The sequence below is a fragment of the Colias croceus genome, chromosome 26 (assembly GCF_905220415.1).
Source record: "Colias croceus chromosome 26, ilColCroc2.1".
NCBI classification, from domain to species: Eukaryota; Metazoa; Arthropoda; class Insecta; order Lepidoptera; family Pieridae; genus Colias; species Colias croceus.
The window spans coordinates 7,090,107-7,107,317 of NC_059562.1; the positions used below are offsets into that span (position 1 = coordinate 7,090,107).

General features: G+C 34.4%; 2 protein-coding genes across 2 annotated transcripts in view; one reads left to right on the forward strand and one right to left on the reverse strand.

The window, feature by feature from the left end:
- Nucleotides 1-11,323, reverse strand: part of LOC123703586 (protein boule-like) — a 40,016-nt gene extending 28,693 nt beyond the window's left edge. The window contains exon 1 of the mRNA XM_045651673.1: nt 10,625-11,323. Coding sequence (XP_045507629.1) covers nt 10,625-10,993 — 369 coding nt within the window. The 5' untranslated portion in view covers nt 10,994-11,323. The remainder of the gene's footprint in view (nt 1-10,624) is intronic.
- A 1,655-nt stretch (nt 11,324-12,978) lies between these two features.
- The window catches only part of LOC123703392 (dual serine/threonine and tyrosine protein kinase-like), a 35,409-nt gene continuing 31,176 nt past the window's right edge, over nt 12,979-17,211 (forward strand). Inside the window, exon 1 of the mRNA XM_045651320.1 lies at nt 12,979-13,176. The gene's annotated coding sequence lies outside the window, so the exon portion shown is untranslated. The remainder of the gene's footprint in view (nt 13,177-17,211) is intronic.

The window sequence follows — 17,211 nt, forward strand, 5'->3', positions numbered from 1 at the left end:
TATGTATCTATGTTCTTTGAAGGTCTTCTGCTTTGTGGCCTTGACTGTTGTGATGACCATAATATGTGTTTGTCTTTCCCAAGAAGAATGGTATGCGATGGTCTTGTAATCGCTAGGGTCAGCTGAAGTGCTAGGTATCTCATCTTCAATAGAACGTGGGGAGATGTATTACTACTTGCCTCATAATCTTGATCTGGAAATTGCTCTTTATTTACAGTAGAAACTTCATCATCACCCTCCGTTTCATGCCTCTTCAGCCTCAATGTGGTCTTCAGGCTCTCTCGCAGATGAATTTTCCTCATCGCTTTCAACTTCTAAAACTAACATATGAATCGTATCTAAAAATAAAATAATAGGCACCATTATAAAACATAAAATAACGTAATTTTAACTTAACTAAATAGTACGAAAAGTTACGTTAATACTAACCTTCGTCGATGTGACGAGCCATGGTTGCTGGAACACCGCGTGTGGACCTTCCACGCACAAAGCACTACCGTCCATCGCAAGCGCAACGGGTTGGCTGAGATTAGCTGAAGTCAGAAAACCATACGGTCGCACGCGTAAAAGTTATAGCGATTTTTTTGGTGACGCGTCGTCGAATCGACGAAGGGTAGTAATCTAGGGTTAACATCAATATCTAATAACCAATATTTATTACTCGCCCTCTAATAATTATAAGCCTAAAGGGCTTCAATTATTGTTATTGACGCGATTTCACTGTGACCTCGCCAATTCGCACTGTTTTCTGAATTAGGTCACGTACACATTTATGGGACACACCCACGGGAAAGCGTTCAGGTTGTGTGTGTGTTTAAGCTTTATTGTTACGGATCAGTTGTGTGATTTAAAGCTCGATGGGTTTAATAATGGTTTAATAGTTATAGTATAAAAAATCACGTTCCGATGTCTGTCTGTCTGACTAGGCAACGGATTTTGATGTGGTTTTTTTTAAAAGATAGCTATTCGAGAGGAAGATTTCTACTTACATTTAGTTATAAGCTGCCGTATTGACAATAATGTAAAGTATTTAAAATTTTGGGAAACTAGAACAAAAGAATATAAAGTAATAATACTAACGAATGTTATTCTCGCCCAAAAAGTGATCTACAGCCTTTGCTAAACGCAACTTAATTATATTACCCGTTACAATTTTTTTCCAACATTCCCTATAGCTCCACATCGACCTACACAATTAGCATGAGCCAGTAGCTGAACCGAGTTCAAATCCCGGCCACAATGGATCTTAGATTGTTCCTCAAAAGCCTCTCACCATTGTCTGAGGTATCGCACATTTCGAGTATTTCAAGTCTTTGATACTGAACAGTCACTTCAGCCGAGCGGATACTTGATGGTATTTTTAGTTCTCAGCGATTTTTTATTTTTCGACAATTTTTCAAGTTGGTAGCTGATGGGCATTTTTGAGGAGGTATTATGGTTAATTTATTCGTTGAGTTTATGTTAAATAATGTATTGAAAATATTATGTCAGTGTTTATAAATTATGAAATTATTGCACAAGATTTCAAATAAGTTTGCGTATAGGCTATGACGTGGTGGAATAGGTTTAACCGTTTAACTCATGTTTAACTTCAAGCAGGTTTATGTAATTCAGCCATGAAAGAAATATAATTAAGATTTCCATATGATAATGATATTAAATAATAATTAGAGATCGTTTATAGAACTCGTCAACACATCACAAAACCTTTTGTTACCCGACAAACGAAGATAACGATTTGCTGAGTTTGGGATACCTTAGTTTCACTTACTTAAGATATTCGAGGATACCATTACACAGAATAGTACCTACCTATACCTTTACTAATATTATAAAGCTGAAGAGTTTGTTTGTTTGTTTGAATGCGCTAATCTCAGAATTACTAAAATATGATTGTTTTTTTCGCTAGAAAAATGCGAGCGTATTTTAATTAATGTTTACAAACATTTTGTAGATAAAATTGTCATACAATATTCTATTGTTATTATTTACCGGAACAGGTAATTGAGTTATAAATATTTTGCTTCTTGCTAATTGCAATGTTTATAAATATAAAACTGTTTTTATAAACATAATTAACAGGTGTTAAAACATAGATCTGGGCTTCTTTCAAGTTTGAAATAACGGAAGAAATGACGTTTAATTTTATCAATGTTTATATTTTCTATAAATAGTTACATAATAATATATTTATAGGGTGCATAATATGTATAACTGTAGGTATAGGATATTGAACTATGTACTTGATAAAATATTGTCAATCTATACTAATATTATAATGCTGAAATTTTGTTTGTTTGATTGCTTGAATGCGTTAATCTTAGGAACTGCTGGTCCAATATGAATTTTTTTTTCTGTGTTATACAGCCCATTTATTGACAAAAGGCTAAAAGCTATTTATTATCACACTAAAACCATAAGCAGCTGAGCAATATGGGTAAAACCGCGGGGCAAAGCTTGTTTAATAATTGACAAATCTCTAGAATTTTCTTAAAAGGCAGAAGTAGGTACTTAATACTGTTCATAGTTTTTAATATGCCTATATATCTCTTCCAATATTTTATTTTGTTACAAAAATAATAAAAATGTATTCAGCAATGCATTTAAATACTTGATTTTGATCACGTTTCAATTAAAGCCGTGCGCTCGTTAAAAGTTGATTGCGACGAGGAAAATAAAACTTAATTAATTTGTATTAAAATCAATTATAAAATAAATTTAACAGTAGACAATATTATTTATTAGTAAAAATTAATAGCATAGGTTATTAATCAGTTATCATTAGTCAATTTAATAATATTTTATACCCAATTACATTTTTCATAGTAAAATTTTAATATATTAATTATTATTTATCTTTGAAATAACTTATGAATATTACTACACACGCACACAAAAATAAGTTCCTATTCCTGCCTCCTGATGCAGAATGAAGTGAATTTCTCTTTATTTTATTTTTAAGATTCTTTTATCTCATGTTATAAGAAATGGTTCAAAAAATCTTTGCGTACCTACTTAGGTATTTTTTATGCCGCTGTTCCTCTTGCGGTTTTGTCCGCGTTGTCTTAAACTTAACAAATACAACTAGTTAACTTTTTCTATTCTTTATAAATTTATAAAAATAACTCACTCTCGTGAACCACGCTAGTCACTAATGAAAACGGAATGAAAATCGGTGTAGTGGTTTTTGACTTTATCGCGAAGAGACAAACAGATGTAGAGTATGGTTATTGATAAATCTATAATAAGTATTTGGTGTCATAAAAAATCTTACCACGTGGATAATCAACATCATGGGAGGCGGATGAAACTTTATCAATTTTTGTTCAGTCCTTTACCTATGCGTGAAATCGTAAAGAGTTTATATTATGTGTTCCGTTTGACGTCCGTAGTCCATTATAAGAGAGAGTACATCGCCTTTTTCCCCGTGAAGTCGCTAGATGGTGCTAGTTTTAAGCCCGTCACGTGGTACCGCCGCCAGCGCCGCGAGTGGTGGGGACAAAACTCACCACAGTTCCGGCAAGCCACCAGAAATATCCTCATTGTTGCGTCGTTTTTCAAACCGTACGCAAGTCGTTAGATTATATGTTATTTTAAAATACTGTATTTTAAAATACATATATTCATAATTTAAATTTATGTAACAATTTTAAACGAACTTTCGAGATTGAAGTAGAAAGTTTAGTTTTTTATTTTTAACCCGGCGTCATTGTTGCCGGGTATCTAATACCCGACTCATTTTTAAACTGTCATAATTTTAAAACAAAATGCGCACTTCTTTTGTCCGTTACAGTAGCTGCAGTCGTTGACCTCTGTTCGCGTATTCTCTTCTCTTCTTTAGTGTTGCTGCGGCCACCTCGTAGTGTAGACATGTGTAAAGAGCGTGCGGGTAAGTTATACCCGGCCACAATGGCCACGTAACGTTTATAAAGGCAGCGTGTTTGTTGTTTTTTATTGTTTATTGATAAATCGCATATCGTTTTTCAAAGTTTTATGAACCATGTCTTACGAAAGCGAACAACGTCGATTGCTAGCCTTGTTTAAACAAGCTGACGCCAGTGAAAATGAACAGTGCAGTTCAGACGACGAGGGTGAAATCGCACCATACTTCAGAGCGAAGTCAAGGCAGTGATACGGAACAGGAATGCAGCGATGATGAGCAAGAAGTAATTGTTTCAACAAGTAACCAGCTGTTTTATATTGGTAAAGACAATTCCATCAAATGGTCTTCGCAACCACCTCGGATCAACGTCCGCACAGGGTCAGAAAACGCTGCGTTGATCTCGATAGCGGACAAGTATATTATTAGTAAATACTAAATAAGCTTTGTTTTATATAGTCAATGATTTCATGTTTATGTTCTAAAGAAAATTTTATGTTTTGTCTCTAACTGTATATTATGTTATGTTTTCGAATAAAAGTTTTATGTTATGTTCTAAAAAAAATATCGCAGATTAAAAAGATTTAATTTGATGAGTAATTTGCTCATTTTATGATAAATAAGTGTTTGATTTTTATTAATAATGTATTTAACTACCTATTTCCCTATTATATAAAACTAATAATGACATAAGCTTTATTCAGTGCACAATAATGTACATGGGTAAAATTTACCCGGCCACAACGGCCAAGTTCTGTTTAGTAGCCACAATGACGCCGGGTTAAATAGTTTTATAGTTTTATAAAAAGTCCGTTACGTTTCATAGTGAAATGAATATTCAAGTGTTACCTGCGTTATCGTTATTTCAAACGAAGAACGAAATTCGGATTTATATGAAGTATAAATCTGCAACCACGAGCGTGGCATCGCGACCATAGGTCAGCGCAGGCCAAGGGCCTACCGAATCATGTCGAGCGTCTTAACAGTGCGCTTTCTACGTGTTTCCGAGCTGAGTTCTACTTGTTCGGGGTCCAGCGACGACGAGGAACCGCCGCAGCTGTATGGCGCCGCCAGCGCGCGCTCAGCCGCTCGTGTGCAGGTTTGAGATATTGTCTCAACACGGTGAGTCATGTTATTAATACATTATACGTGATTTACGATGATTTCAATACAAATCTTTCAACGTGAATGGTTATTACTGGATGTTACACGTTAGATAATCCATTTTCACAAATATCGGTTTTAAGATAGGTACCTAGTATTAATTGCCGAAAGCAGATCCGAAACGTGTTTCGATCTATTGATTTTATTCCTCCTTGAATCGTATTCGCTACGCGGACATTATAAATGTATGTGAATTGTGCCTTCCTTTTCCGAATTGAGGGTAAATATAAAAAAAAAAACGATTTCTTAATATCGTTAGATTAGAAAATCCATCCGATACGAGTCGAATCAAGTAGAATGTAGTTGCCTATATCTTGTAAGCACAATAGAAATAGGTAAATTATTATTATCAATTTCTTACAAATATATTAATAATAATTTTTGCCTGACGTATTAAATTAGTCCGCGACTCTGTGCCTAATTACTGCTAAATTTAAATGCGATTTCTATTCTCTATACAAATAAACTTAAGAATTAATAGAGATGCTTTGAAGGAGATTATTGATAAGTTTAAATTCATATAAAATTCCTCCCGCTGTGGAATGTATTTTTTAATTTACTAATCATGGCATACGCCATCCGCCTATCTGCATACGCAGATAGGCGGATTTGATAAGTTGGTTTAAAACTCGTCACAATCAGTTTTTACCAGTACATTCAATAACCGCTAAGATCGACTTTTTAAGTCGTTTCAAATCATTTCATCAATACAAAAGTTAGAATCAGGGGAAACACCAAAAGAATAAAAAGGGGGGGGGGGAGAGATTTTCAACAAACAAAGCTCAAATTAATCTCATCACCCTCGAATACCATGTAATTCGAAAACCAGCCATAGTTTTCACTTAGAGGTAATAATATTTATTTATTCTTTAACTCGGACATCATATTTTATGTCTTTGGAGATTCAAGCCACTATTGAACATCAGGGGTTCGTCAATCGAACACCATGACTCTATAATAATCACCCCTTTTTATAATTAAGAAAAGCAAGTTCTGCAAATACAGAGTAATTTTCAATTTCACACCCACTGTTAACTGTGACATGACATACTCGACTTAAAATTATAATTTTTGTATTTGCGAGGCTATCGACTACCCGTACGTATCGACGCCTCCTATATCCTTGTATCACTATTGAATACCATATCGATATTATAAATACTTCATAAACGAAGGTCGATTACTTAAGATAACGTATCAGCCCTTCGGGCTAGCGTCAGCTCATAGAATGTTTGCGACAGTCACAAACTGGACTGCTCAAGAACCAAGGGACTGTGGCCTTTACTTGGTGATCTACGTGGGCAATGATTTGCTTTCACCAGAACAGTATGTATAGGTACCACATTGAAATGAAATGAAATGATTTATTTTGCAAGAAATGTAAAAAATTTACGCATGTTATATTGTTTCATTGTTCAGCACAAATCGCCAATTGATTGGCTTGCAGAGACTTTGGAATTGCAATTCAACTCAATTCGAAATAAAGTTCGTCTCTAACCTACTTTGGAATATCAATCCGATAGAATCTATTCTGACACCCGAGCGTTTACGATTTTCTACGAACGGTTTGGAGCACGGAAGCAAGTTGGAAATTGACGATGGAAATGGTAAATTGAAAGTGTCAGTGCCTAAAAATAGGCTTAATAGCAGGCAGTTGGTCCCTCAGCAGGCACACCACCTCTTAGGGTTTCTCAACTTTGCAACCTTCATCACCCTCCGGGGAAGGATGCACTGCCGCATGCTATAGCGCCAAGGGAACGCCTCTCGGGGCTTATTACCTTTGCAACCTTCATCACCCTCCGGGGAAGGATGCACTGGCGCACGCTGCAGCGCTACAGAAACGCCTCACAGGCTTAGCACTTTTGCAACCTCTATCACCCTCCGGGTAAGGATGCACTGGAGCACGCTGCAGCGCTACACGAACGCCCCACGGGCTTATTATTTTTGCAACCTACATCACCCTCCGGGGATGGATGCAGTGGCGCACGCTGCAGCGGTACAGGACCGCCTCTCAGGCTTATCATTTTGAAACCTTCATCACCCTCCGGGGTAGGATGCACTTACGCACGCTGTAGCGCCACAGGAACGCCTATCAAGGTTTGTCATCGTTGCAAAATTTTATCATCCTCCGGGGAAGGATGTACTGACACACGCCACAGCGCTACAGGAACGCCTCTTAGGGCTAATCAACTTTGAAACCTTTGGCTCCCTCCGGGGAAGAATGAACTGCCGCACTTGTTAAAGATCTAGTTCAAAAACATCTTTTAAAAGCAAGTAAGTGTAAAAACAAGTATATCTACCAGCCGTATCCAATTCACAGGAAAGTCAAAGCATTGAATGAAAGGACCTTGGACCCAGTGTCAAAAAAGTTGGTATGGAAATTGAAATGTTTGCAGTAATAGCTTTCCTAACCTTGACAGTCGAGGTAGTAAGAAAAAATTTCATTCAAAGGCAGAACGAGATCTCTTTGGCAAGAGTTATTAGTTTGAACATTTCACAAGCTGTACAGCTAGGAAGCCGAATCCTCGCGCAATCGCGCCGGCTCCTAATGGAACGTGCTCGGACAGTCGACACAAACATTTCCATTCAGAGGGGAATTCTACAAATAAATTTTAATCACAGCTCAAACAGCTTACGTCATCTCAAGTAAGACAGACTTAAACTTAAACAACCGGCTCTATTGCCTCGAGTTCATTATAATACTATTCCAAGTGGAAGAACCAGTCTTTGCACCCAGACCTCAAGAGCCGTGCTACTATCAGGATAAGTCTTCTCAATCGTTCACTGACAAACACGCACAGGTTCAGCACCAACTCAAATACAGAACCTACAGCTGAAAGTCTGGCTCATTTTGGATAGGTCAATCTGTTGTACACCTTGATGGACAGCCTAAAAAAATAGAAACATACATAGACTGCTGGTAACTACTGACCAGGCTATAAAAGGATGCTAAATGCTTAGCTAAATTATGTATAACTGACGGTTTAGTACACTATTCTTATACATAAAATCAGTCAGTTTGTATTAAAATAAAATTATATTAAAATTTCATCTGATCATTTAAGCAAACATTACCTCAGGGTATTTCCTTAGCTAGAACAAATCTTTCAAAATTACAAATCCGGAAGGCAAGGAAGATTATTCAAAAACTCTTATCGAAATAATTTTAAAATAAATCAGCATAATAATTATTTATCTATGTGATTAATAAAATAAACAAAAAATTGTTTGCATTTATTAACGCGCAGCTATGTGATTACTGTTATTAGCTTTTGGACGTGTTCTCTATTTATTCCTGTTTACATTACAATTCAAAACAATGGGTCGATAGTGAAGACGCGTTTTAACCTCGCATTCCGCATTGGGCTCCAAAACATATTCTTCCACATACTAGCAATTATTATGTAAATATAAATCCAGTTTCAAGGCACATAAGAACGTTTCTTTGCATTTCCAATCCATAAGAGGTTCTCTGACTAATTTGTTTATTACTACACAGAATCCGGTGAGACCAGCTACAGCGGCTATCATAGGTGGCAGGGTAAAGCGAGCTGTTTTCGAGTCGAGGTCGAAATCTGGGTGATGTTACATAGTTATAGTAGCATCATCAATCTATTTGGAAAAATATCTAGTTAATGACATTCTTGCAAAAGTAAACTAGAGAGATGTTTATAAACATTATTATTTAGTATTTACATACAAATTTTTTAAAGAATATAATAAATTCGATCACAAGGTGGGATTCGAACCCCCGTGTTTCCGCCACATGGTGGAATTATTATTATATTATTGGCGTTGTGTATATAATGCTAATCAAAATAGATCATTAGTAATCACAATCGAGATTTTTCAGCCTACTCAGGTTGAAAGGCATATACTGATTAAAATGTTGACAAGATATAGGTACTTGTAGTATATTTATGGATGTATTATGTACCATGTATAAGGTATTGAGACAAATTTTCAATAATTATCAAAGTCATGATTTTATACATTATATACTTTGTTTATAGGATATTTATAACCTTTTTGGGGCATTACTCTATCACATTGTTGCGTTTTATTTATCAAGCCACCAGGAGATAACAAACAACTCTCTCATAATGGACTACGGACGTCAAACGGAACACATAATATAGAAATTTTACCTGAAAATAAAATTTGTATTATGTTTCCTAAGACGTCCGTAGTCCAGATAAGGTCTTCCTGGTGTTATTTTTGCACCAGTGCTACCGTATCATTTATGAGACGAACAATGAGGATATTTCTGGTGGCTTGCCGGAACTGTGGTGAGTTTTGTCCCCACCACTCGCGGCGCTGGCGGCGGTACCACGTGACGGGCTTAAAACTAGCACCATCTAGCGACTTCACGGGGAAAAAGGCGATGTACTCTCTCTTATAATGGACTACGGACGTCTTAGGAAACATAATACAAATTTTATTTTCAGGTAAAATTTCTATATTATTAGCATATCGATGACTGTTTAATATTATGGTATTATGTAGTGGATTATTTAATACATTTATATTGATAAGTATGATAATATTTAAGATTGATTACATATCTTATCGGTAAAATAAGTGTTCTATGTAAATGTGAATGTTATAAAAAAAAATTGTAGCTAGGTAGGTATATTTTAGACGGCGCGCGGTTAGATTTGGTAGGTATTATCTGAAAGAACTTAGTTACCTACATTGTTGATTCTTCCGTGTCTTTAATTCTGCGTTTGTTATAATATTAAAATACGCTAAAACATTGAAACGAAACGAAACGATAAATCAAACATAAGATACTTTATATTCGAATAAAATGCGAGAGAAATATTGAAAACGACTCGGGATTGTTAAGAAGCTATCTGTCCAAGCTTTAATGAGTGTTTTTTGTTGTAATTTTTGTTTAAAGCAAAAATATTTTTCGTTTAATAATTTGAGATGAACTTTCTTCAAATAAAGAATTCATAACGTTTATTTTCTTAAACGGGAGTCTAATAATAATCAGAATATAAAACAGAGAAAGAAAAATATTTTGGTATTTCCATTGTTAAAATGGATTCCTTGTAAATTTCCACGTAACAAATAAAACATATTGTGTTATTTTTGATCAATTATAATTACCTACGATATGATTATTTCATGTGTATGAATTTAACAAACACGCGTATAAAAATAAAATACGCTTAGGAAAAAGACACATTCAAGGTTTTTTAAATCTAGGCTCTAAATATATCTAGCTAAAATATATCGAAATCTTAACTTAGCATCATTTTCTAAAACATGGATTACCTACATTACCTACTAAAACAACATTTCCGCCTAGATTATCATTGGATACATGCATATCTATTGTTTTAATTATTATTTTTTATAATAAAGAAAATGTGAAAATCCATCTGCCGTTTATAAATAATGGAAATGAAAATGATTTCAAATTAATAACATTGTTCAAAATTACAGCGTAGGTACAACTAAAACGATCTACTATTATCAACTTATCTCCGTTATCAGATAAGACAAAGATTTTAAAATCTCAATGCTGTATCGTCGATTGCCGCGCAAATGGCAGACAAAGACAAAGCTCACCTGCTTCACAATCAGCCTCGCGACTCTGGGGCTGGCGAATGTGACGAAACCGTAGCATTTGGAGACACCGGCGCGGTCGTAGATCACCCTCGCGGCAGTCACGGTGGCGAAGCCCGAGAAGAACTTCCACAGGTCCTCGTCCGTGGTCGTCAGCGAGAAGCCGCCGACGAAGATCCTGTTGTGGATCACGGTGCCGAACTTGGGCGCGTCGGACGGCGGCAGCGTATCGTCCGTATCGTCTTCGGGAGAATTCAACAACGCCTTCAGCTTCTCATGGGGATCAGTTTTTCTATTGTTCGCGGTGTTCTCCTCGACCATGTGCGCGCAACTCGCGGAATCACTCCTAATATATCTCTTTGACGCTTCCATTTTTTTATTTTAATTTAAAACATGTTCCCTTGTTTACTAAACTACGAATCTCTAGCGTTAACTAAAACGGCACTATTGAAGAGTAAACGAGTACTGGTGGCGAGCGCGTAATATCGATTTTTACGTATCGTACGTCGCCTATAGGTAGATATTCAGGAGTTGCGCCGTGAGCTATATCGCACGGACTGATTGCAAAGATGTTAGAACAAGGTAAGATAAGGTTCTTAGTTAACAATTTAGCGATACGCGCCTAAAAATAGTGTTTGAGCTATTGTCGACCGCTATTTTTACTGTTCGAGGGAAGTAGGTCAGTTGAACGATATTGTCATGTTGATGGTTCTTATCTGAGTGCATTAGTGTATGTTTATTGCGACCAGATGGCGTTGGCGCGCGCCTTCTGTTTTGGCTTTCAGCGCGTATCAGTCTGATACATAATTACCATGTTCGTAAATTGTATATAATATATTAAATCTGTGTACAAGTAAACATTCGAACAAAAATCTGTAAATCGGAAATGTTAATACTTAGCAAGAATGTAAATAAATAGTCTACTCATATTATTATTATCTCTTTCTTTCATCACTCTATAATTAAATTATCATTAATTATTAAACAACCATAATAATATAATATAGAGGCTTAAAAATGAATATTGAGACTGCTTTATACAACAAAGTGCAGAATAACAACTAACATTTAAAATTCAAGTCAAAACCATCGAGATATATGGTCAAAACTGATATAAAGTTACCGCTGACTGTTGCAGAGGTCAAAGAAGGAAGAGGAATAAAAATTCACATTCAAAAATATATTCAATTGTTTTACGCACTATGATCAAAATTGTTAAGAAAAGTTGTAAAATCATTACCTACATATACCTACTTACCTTAAATCTACCAACTCTAATTAATCGAACCTGATTGATGAAAGTTATTTACATGAGGGAGGGTAGATTTAACCCATTGAGCGGTGAGCCCCGAGGCCCGAGCGGCCCGATCGGTCCACGACACAATAGATTTTTTATTGTGTCTGTGATTCCGGGGTCTGAGTTATCAGTGCCGTCTTTAAGGCAGGGCCCGCAGGGCCCTGGCCCGAGGCTCCGAGGTAGGCAGGGGCCCCACAATTCTGAAAATTTTCGATATACAACAACAAATTTTATAACTTAATAAGACTTAATAAGAAAAATATCAAATCAGACGGGGTTACGATTTAGCCTATTGCGTTATTGTAAACTGAAAAATGATAAAGTTAAAATTTAAGGATTTTCCATCCCTTACATAGGCCCCAGCCAGTACCTTGGCCCATAGCCTCGTTGATCCTAAAGACGGCACTGTGAGTTATTAATATATTTACCTACGGTCTACCTAAGTACATAAAAATAATATTGAATGAAAAAAGTATTACAAAACTATTTAATTTATTTATTATAGAGATTAGTAGTAATAACTTAATATTAAATTTAAGTTTTAACAATAATAAGGAAGGAGGTAGAACATGGGGGTAGAATATCGAAAATATACTTTTTTTGATTCACCACACTCTGCGAACACTTAAGATTGTTCAATTTACATTACAATTATTAGCTAAAAGATTACGTTTGTAATTATTATTATAAAAAAGTTGTATCATTTGTTCCTACTTTTTATCTAGTTATATAATATTTATTTATCTAGGTATTTGTTGCTGTTGTGAATACATATGAATTTGTCAAAATAACCGTAATAATGAAATTCATATTTTTGTTTTTTTTTATGGCATTGAAATGCTTTATAAACACATATAACCGTAATGATGTTTAATATTTGTTAAATAACTTTAAAAAATATTATACAATAATTATTTGTAGCGAAACCAATTTATACGGACTAATATTTTCCAGCGGAACGTCTCTGAGTTAAATGGCAACCGTAACGTCAGTTGTCAAACTGACATTATTATTGTGTCAACTGTCAACTTAAATTCCTTATTCGTTTTTCAACTGTTGCAGAAGAAACCGCTGCCTAAACTCCGAATTTTACGAACGAAACAAGTTTCCTTTTGTTTCTTATTTTTAATTTACGTGTCATAATGTTAAATAAGAAAAGAAGTTAGTGTGTTGTTGTATTGTGTGACTGAAAGTGCAATCAAGTGTTGGAGGGATCGCTTTGCAATATAAATTAGCAAGAATACTATTGCTCCATCAGGTAAGTTTAGCATTGTTTATTTACGCAGAAGCCTAATAAACTCGCTTTAAAATTTGTGTACTTGCGAGTTTCGCCCAATAAAATTCGTGTGAAGTGCTGCGGAACGATATTTCATATTGCACAAGGCGTATTTATTTTTTCTGCTTACCTTCTTATAAATCAAGAAAATTGAATATACAACTGTTAGGTAACCAATTAAATGATACGTTGATATAACTAGATATAGGTAATATGTATTCTGTGTTTGTTATATTAACTATTCACAATATATGTTGTATTAATTAAAAATTAATATTATGTAAATTATTGTTGATTTTTAGTTTGATTGTTATTCAATATTATGTAAAATGTAATAAATATGATTTCTAGGGCTTAATCATTATTATTAGATTAGCAAACAACATGAATACAGGATAATAAGAAATTATTCAATAAGTAATTTAAAATTTCAAGGTCTAATAACTCAGTGAAACCTTTTGAGAAAAACAAATTTGCCACCTGATAGTCATTTTTAATTAACATTCACTTGTTATACATGCTAATTATTAATATTTATTACCTGAAAACTATTTGCAATAATTATATTATATATGTGTAGCTAAATAATAATGAATTCAACTATTTAAATATTGAGAATGCAACCAATTCAAGTATGATTTTGGGTAGTTGGTTTTACAATAATTAACGGTTATTTGGTATAGATTTATAAAGAATAGAAAAAATTCAATCAAGAGGCGTGACTCGAACCCGCATTCTTTCGCACCATTCCGAGGTGGATGCCTGACCAACTCAGCCACTCGTGACCCGCCAGAGCGATCGAATTTATTCTATTCTTTCAGTTTTATGTGTGTAAGGGACGCACTGCATAGGTAATTTTCAGGCACAAATATTCAGGCTTAGTCATATCAATAGCATTCTATGTTCAAAAATTAAAATATCATATTTCACACTATTAATATAATTGTATTGCTTGAAAATATTGCAATTATGAACAAATAATGAAGCAGGATTCCTTAAATCTGTAACCATAATATTAAAATAAAAAAAGACGGGTTGCACTCCGGGAGTGCCGGCAGAAGTGAAAACTTGATTATTAACGTTCTATGTTTGATATTTTGGAATGGTATCTGTCTTACGCTTTTTCGATCAGGCCACGTGTCCTGACGCGAGTTTAAGATTTTATACCCAACGCGGCTAAAGAAGTTTTCACTTCAAAAAAACTGTAAATTTATTTCTTTAGGATATTTCTTAACAAGTGTTATCCTAAATTAGTTATTCATATACATATTGCTATTTCGTACTTGATATAATATAATTTCCCTCTGTATGTGCTTTTTTAAATAGTTGAAGCTCTTTTATAGAACAATGCATTAACAATCTATACTTAATAATATTATAAGGCTGAAGAGTTTGTTTGTTTGTTCGAACTCGCTAATCTCAGGCACTAACTACTTCGATTCGGTCGATTTGAAAAATTCTTTGGTGTTAGATAGCCCATTTATCGAGGAAGACTATAGGCTATATAGTTATCATCACACTAAAACCAACGAGTGGAGAACTGCAGGTCAAACCACGGGGCACAGTGTTGCAATGAAAGACGAAAAATATTACATTGTTCTCCTCATCTACAACTCATTGATATTATTTAAAGAATAATGTTTACTATCGCTACAATTACATTTAATTATCAAATATTTGTATGTATGTTGAACCTGTACTGATAAACAAATAACTCTTATCTATTGTTTAAGTAATTGGTTATGGTATATTAATTAATTGTTTTAAAGAATATTGAATTTTTCTAGCTAGTTGCTCGACCTGGCTTTGTGCAGAGCAAGATAAAATTAATGTTCTTGTACCAGTTTATCACTTTCAATGGAAACAGAAAATATCATCAGAAATATTATTTTAAAACCCTGTATTTTATGCAATTGTTATTTAATAAATTTTAGCTAGAAATATTTCTTCTATTTATGTGATTATCACTGATTGCCTAAATGACTGGACAGATTTTAATTAATTTTTTGGGTGACTTAAGCATTATATAAATTGAGAATAGCTAAGATTCAAACGCAAGTGAAGCTGTGATAAAATACTAATGAAGTATAAACATAATACTTTTCTATTTTTATGTGTCATGATAATATAATAATATATAGTCAGGATGGGTAATTGTGAACAGCGGTGATAGTAAACAAAATACAAGAATGTTTCAAAAACCGGAATCAAATTCTTTCGGTTTTAGATAGCCCATTTATCGAGGAAGGTTATAGGCTACACATCATCACGCTAAGACCAACAGGAGTCGAGCACTGAAAGTAAAACCACAGGGCACAGCTAGTCCAAAATAAATGTTTTTGTATAGGTATTTTATATTTTATCAAATTATCTTCCAAAGGATCTTTGTGAAATTCTACACCAATTAAGTAAGTCTGGTTTTAAGAAACCTTATTTTTTTTAAATACGTTCGTTTAATTTAAAATGTCAAGGAATACATCGTTCTCTTTCTAATTTATCTTTTGCACATTTTAATCTGATCGTGATCATGATGATAAAAATTATAATATGAAAAATATAAAGTTACTAGCTGCCCCGCGGTTTTACCTGTATTTCTCCGACCTTAGGGCTTAGCGTGATAATTATAGCCTTAGCTAATAGCTTGCTCTATGCTATAGATGCATGGTCAGGTAATTGCCCGGTTCGTGTAAATGGGCGAGCGAGATGTCAATCTGTTTTATGAGTGAGAGTGAAAGAGCGCGGCTTATACATGTCTATCCATTCGGTATATTATTGGTAAATAAACGCTAGGTTATTAATGTAAACTCAGGATTCTAAAAATAATAATTAAAGAATACGCCTTCAGCTAAGTATATAACATACAGAATAACTGTAAAATATCTTATCCTTTAATCATGTTCAAGTAAGAAGTAGGTTTTATATTTAATGTAGGTAGGTACTTACTCTGCAACTTGGTTCCAGTTTTATGCATTTGGTCATGTTTGCTTATCAATGTTCAAATCAAAGACTAAGACCATGCCATCAGGTAGGTAATAGTTAGAAATAGTTACATTTATTTTAGACTAGCTGCTTCGCGCGGTAAATAAGCTATCTAAACACCGAAAGAATTTTTCAAATCGGACCAGTAGTTCCCGAGATTAGCGCGTTCAAACAAACAAACAAACTCTATATACTCTATAATATCAGTATAGATAAAGCAAACACAGTGCCAAAAAGTTGAAGAATTAAAAGTACATACTAAATAGGGCTGATTAACTCCGTGAATTTCCTATTTCTAGAAATTAACGAGCCTGTAATTATTAATTATCAAATAATAGGTAAATGAGGTAAGCATGATAATTATGCATTATGATCGTATAAGTTCATAGTCGTACACTGTAAGGGTTGAATCTTATCGTATTAAAGGAAATCGATTTACTTGACCACACTTCGTGCGTCGGTAAACAGAGCTGTAAAACTGTCGCCTGTAGGGTTGCCACCGTAGTAAATTAATTTACTTTCACATCACTACATAGTATAAAACAAAGTCGCTTTCTCTGTCCCTATGTCCCTTTGTATGCTTAAATCTTTAAAACTACGCAACGGATTTTGATGCGATTTTTTATAATAGATAGAGTGATTTAAGAGGAAGGTTTTAGTATATAATTTATCAGGTTTTAGACAAAGCGGGCGAAGCCGCGGGCGTTAAGCTAGTTAGCTGATAAATTGAAGGATAGTTTACGTATGTGTAGGTAAATGGTTATGCATACGGGAACTGAAAAAAAAACTTATATATTATAATATATAAGTTATAACTAACTGTTAGATCACACACTGACATGATCCGTTACTATTGTGCCAAAATTACTCGATTGTAAAATTTCCGTGTCTATGGGATTTATCTATACACAACTTCTTTTTTTGTGGCTATTATAAGTAGACATCGGATTATATGCACTAACAAAATGCCAAAATATGCATGCAAATATGCACTAAAAAAGGCCGAAATATGCACTAAAAACGACTGATATGCCTAAA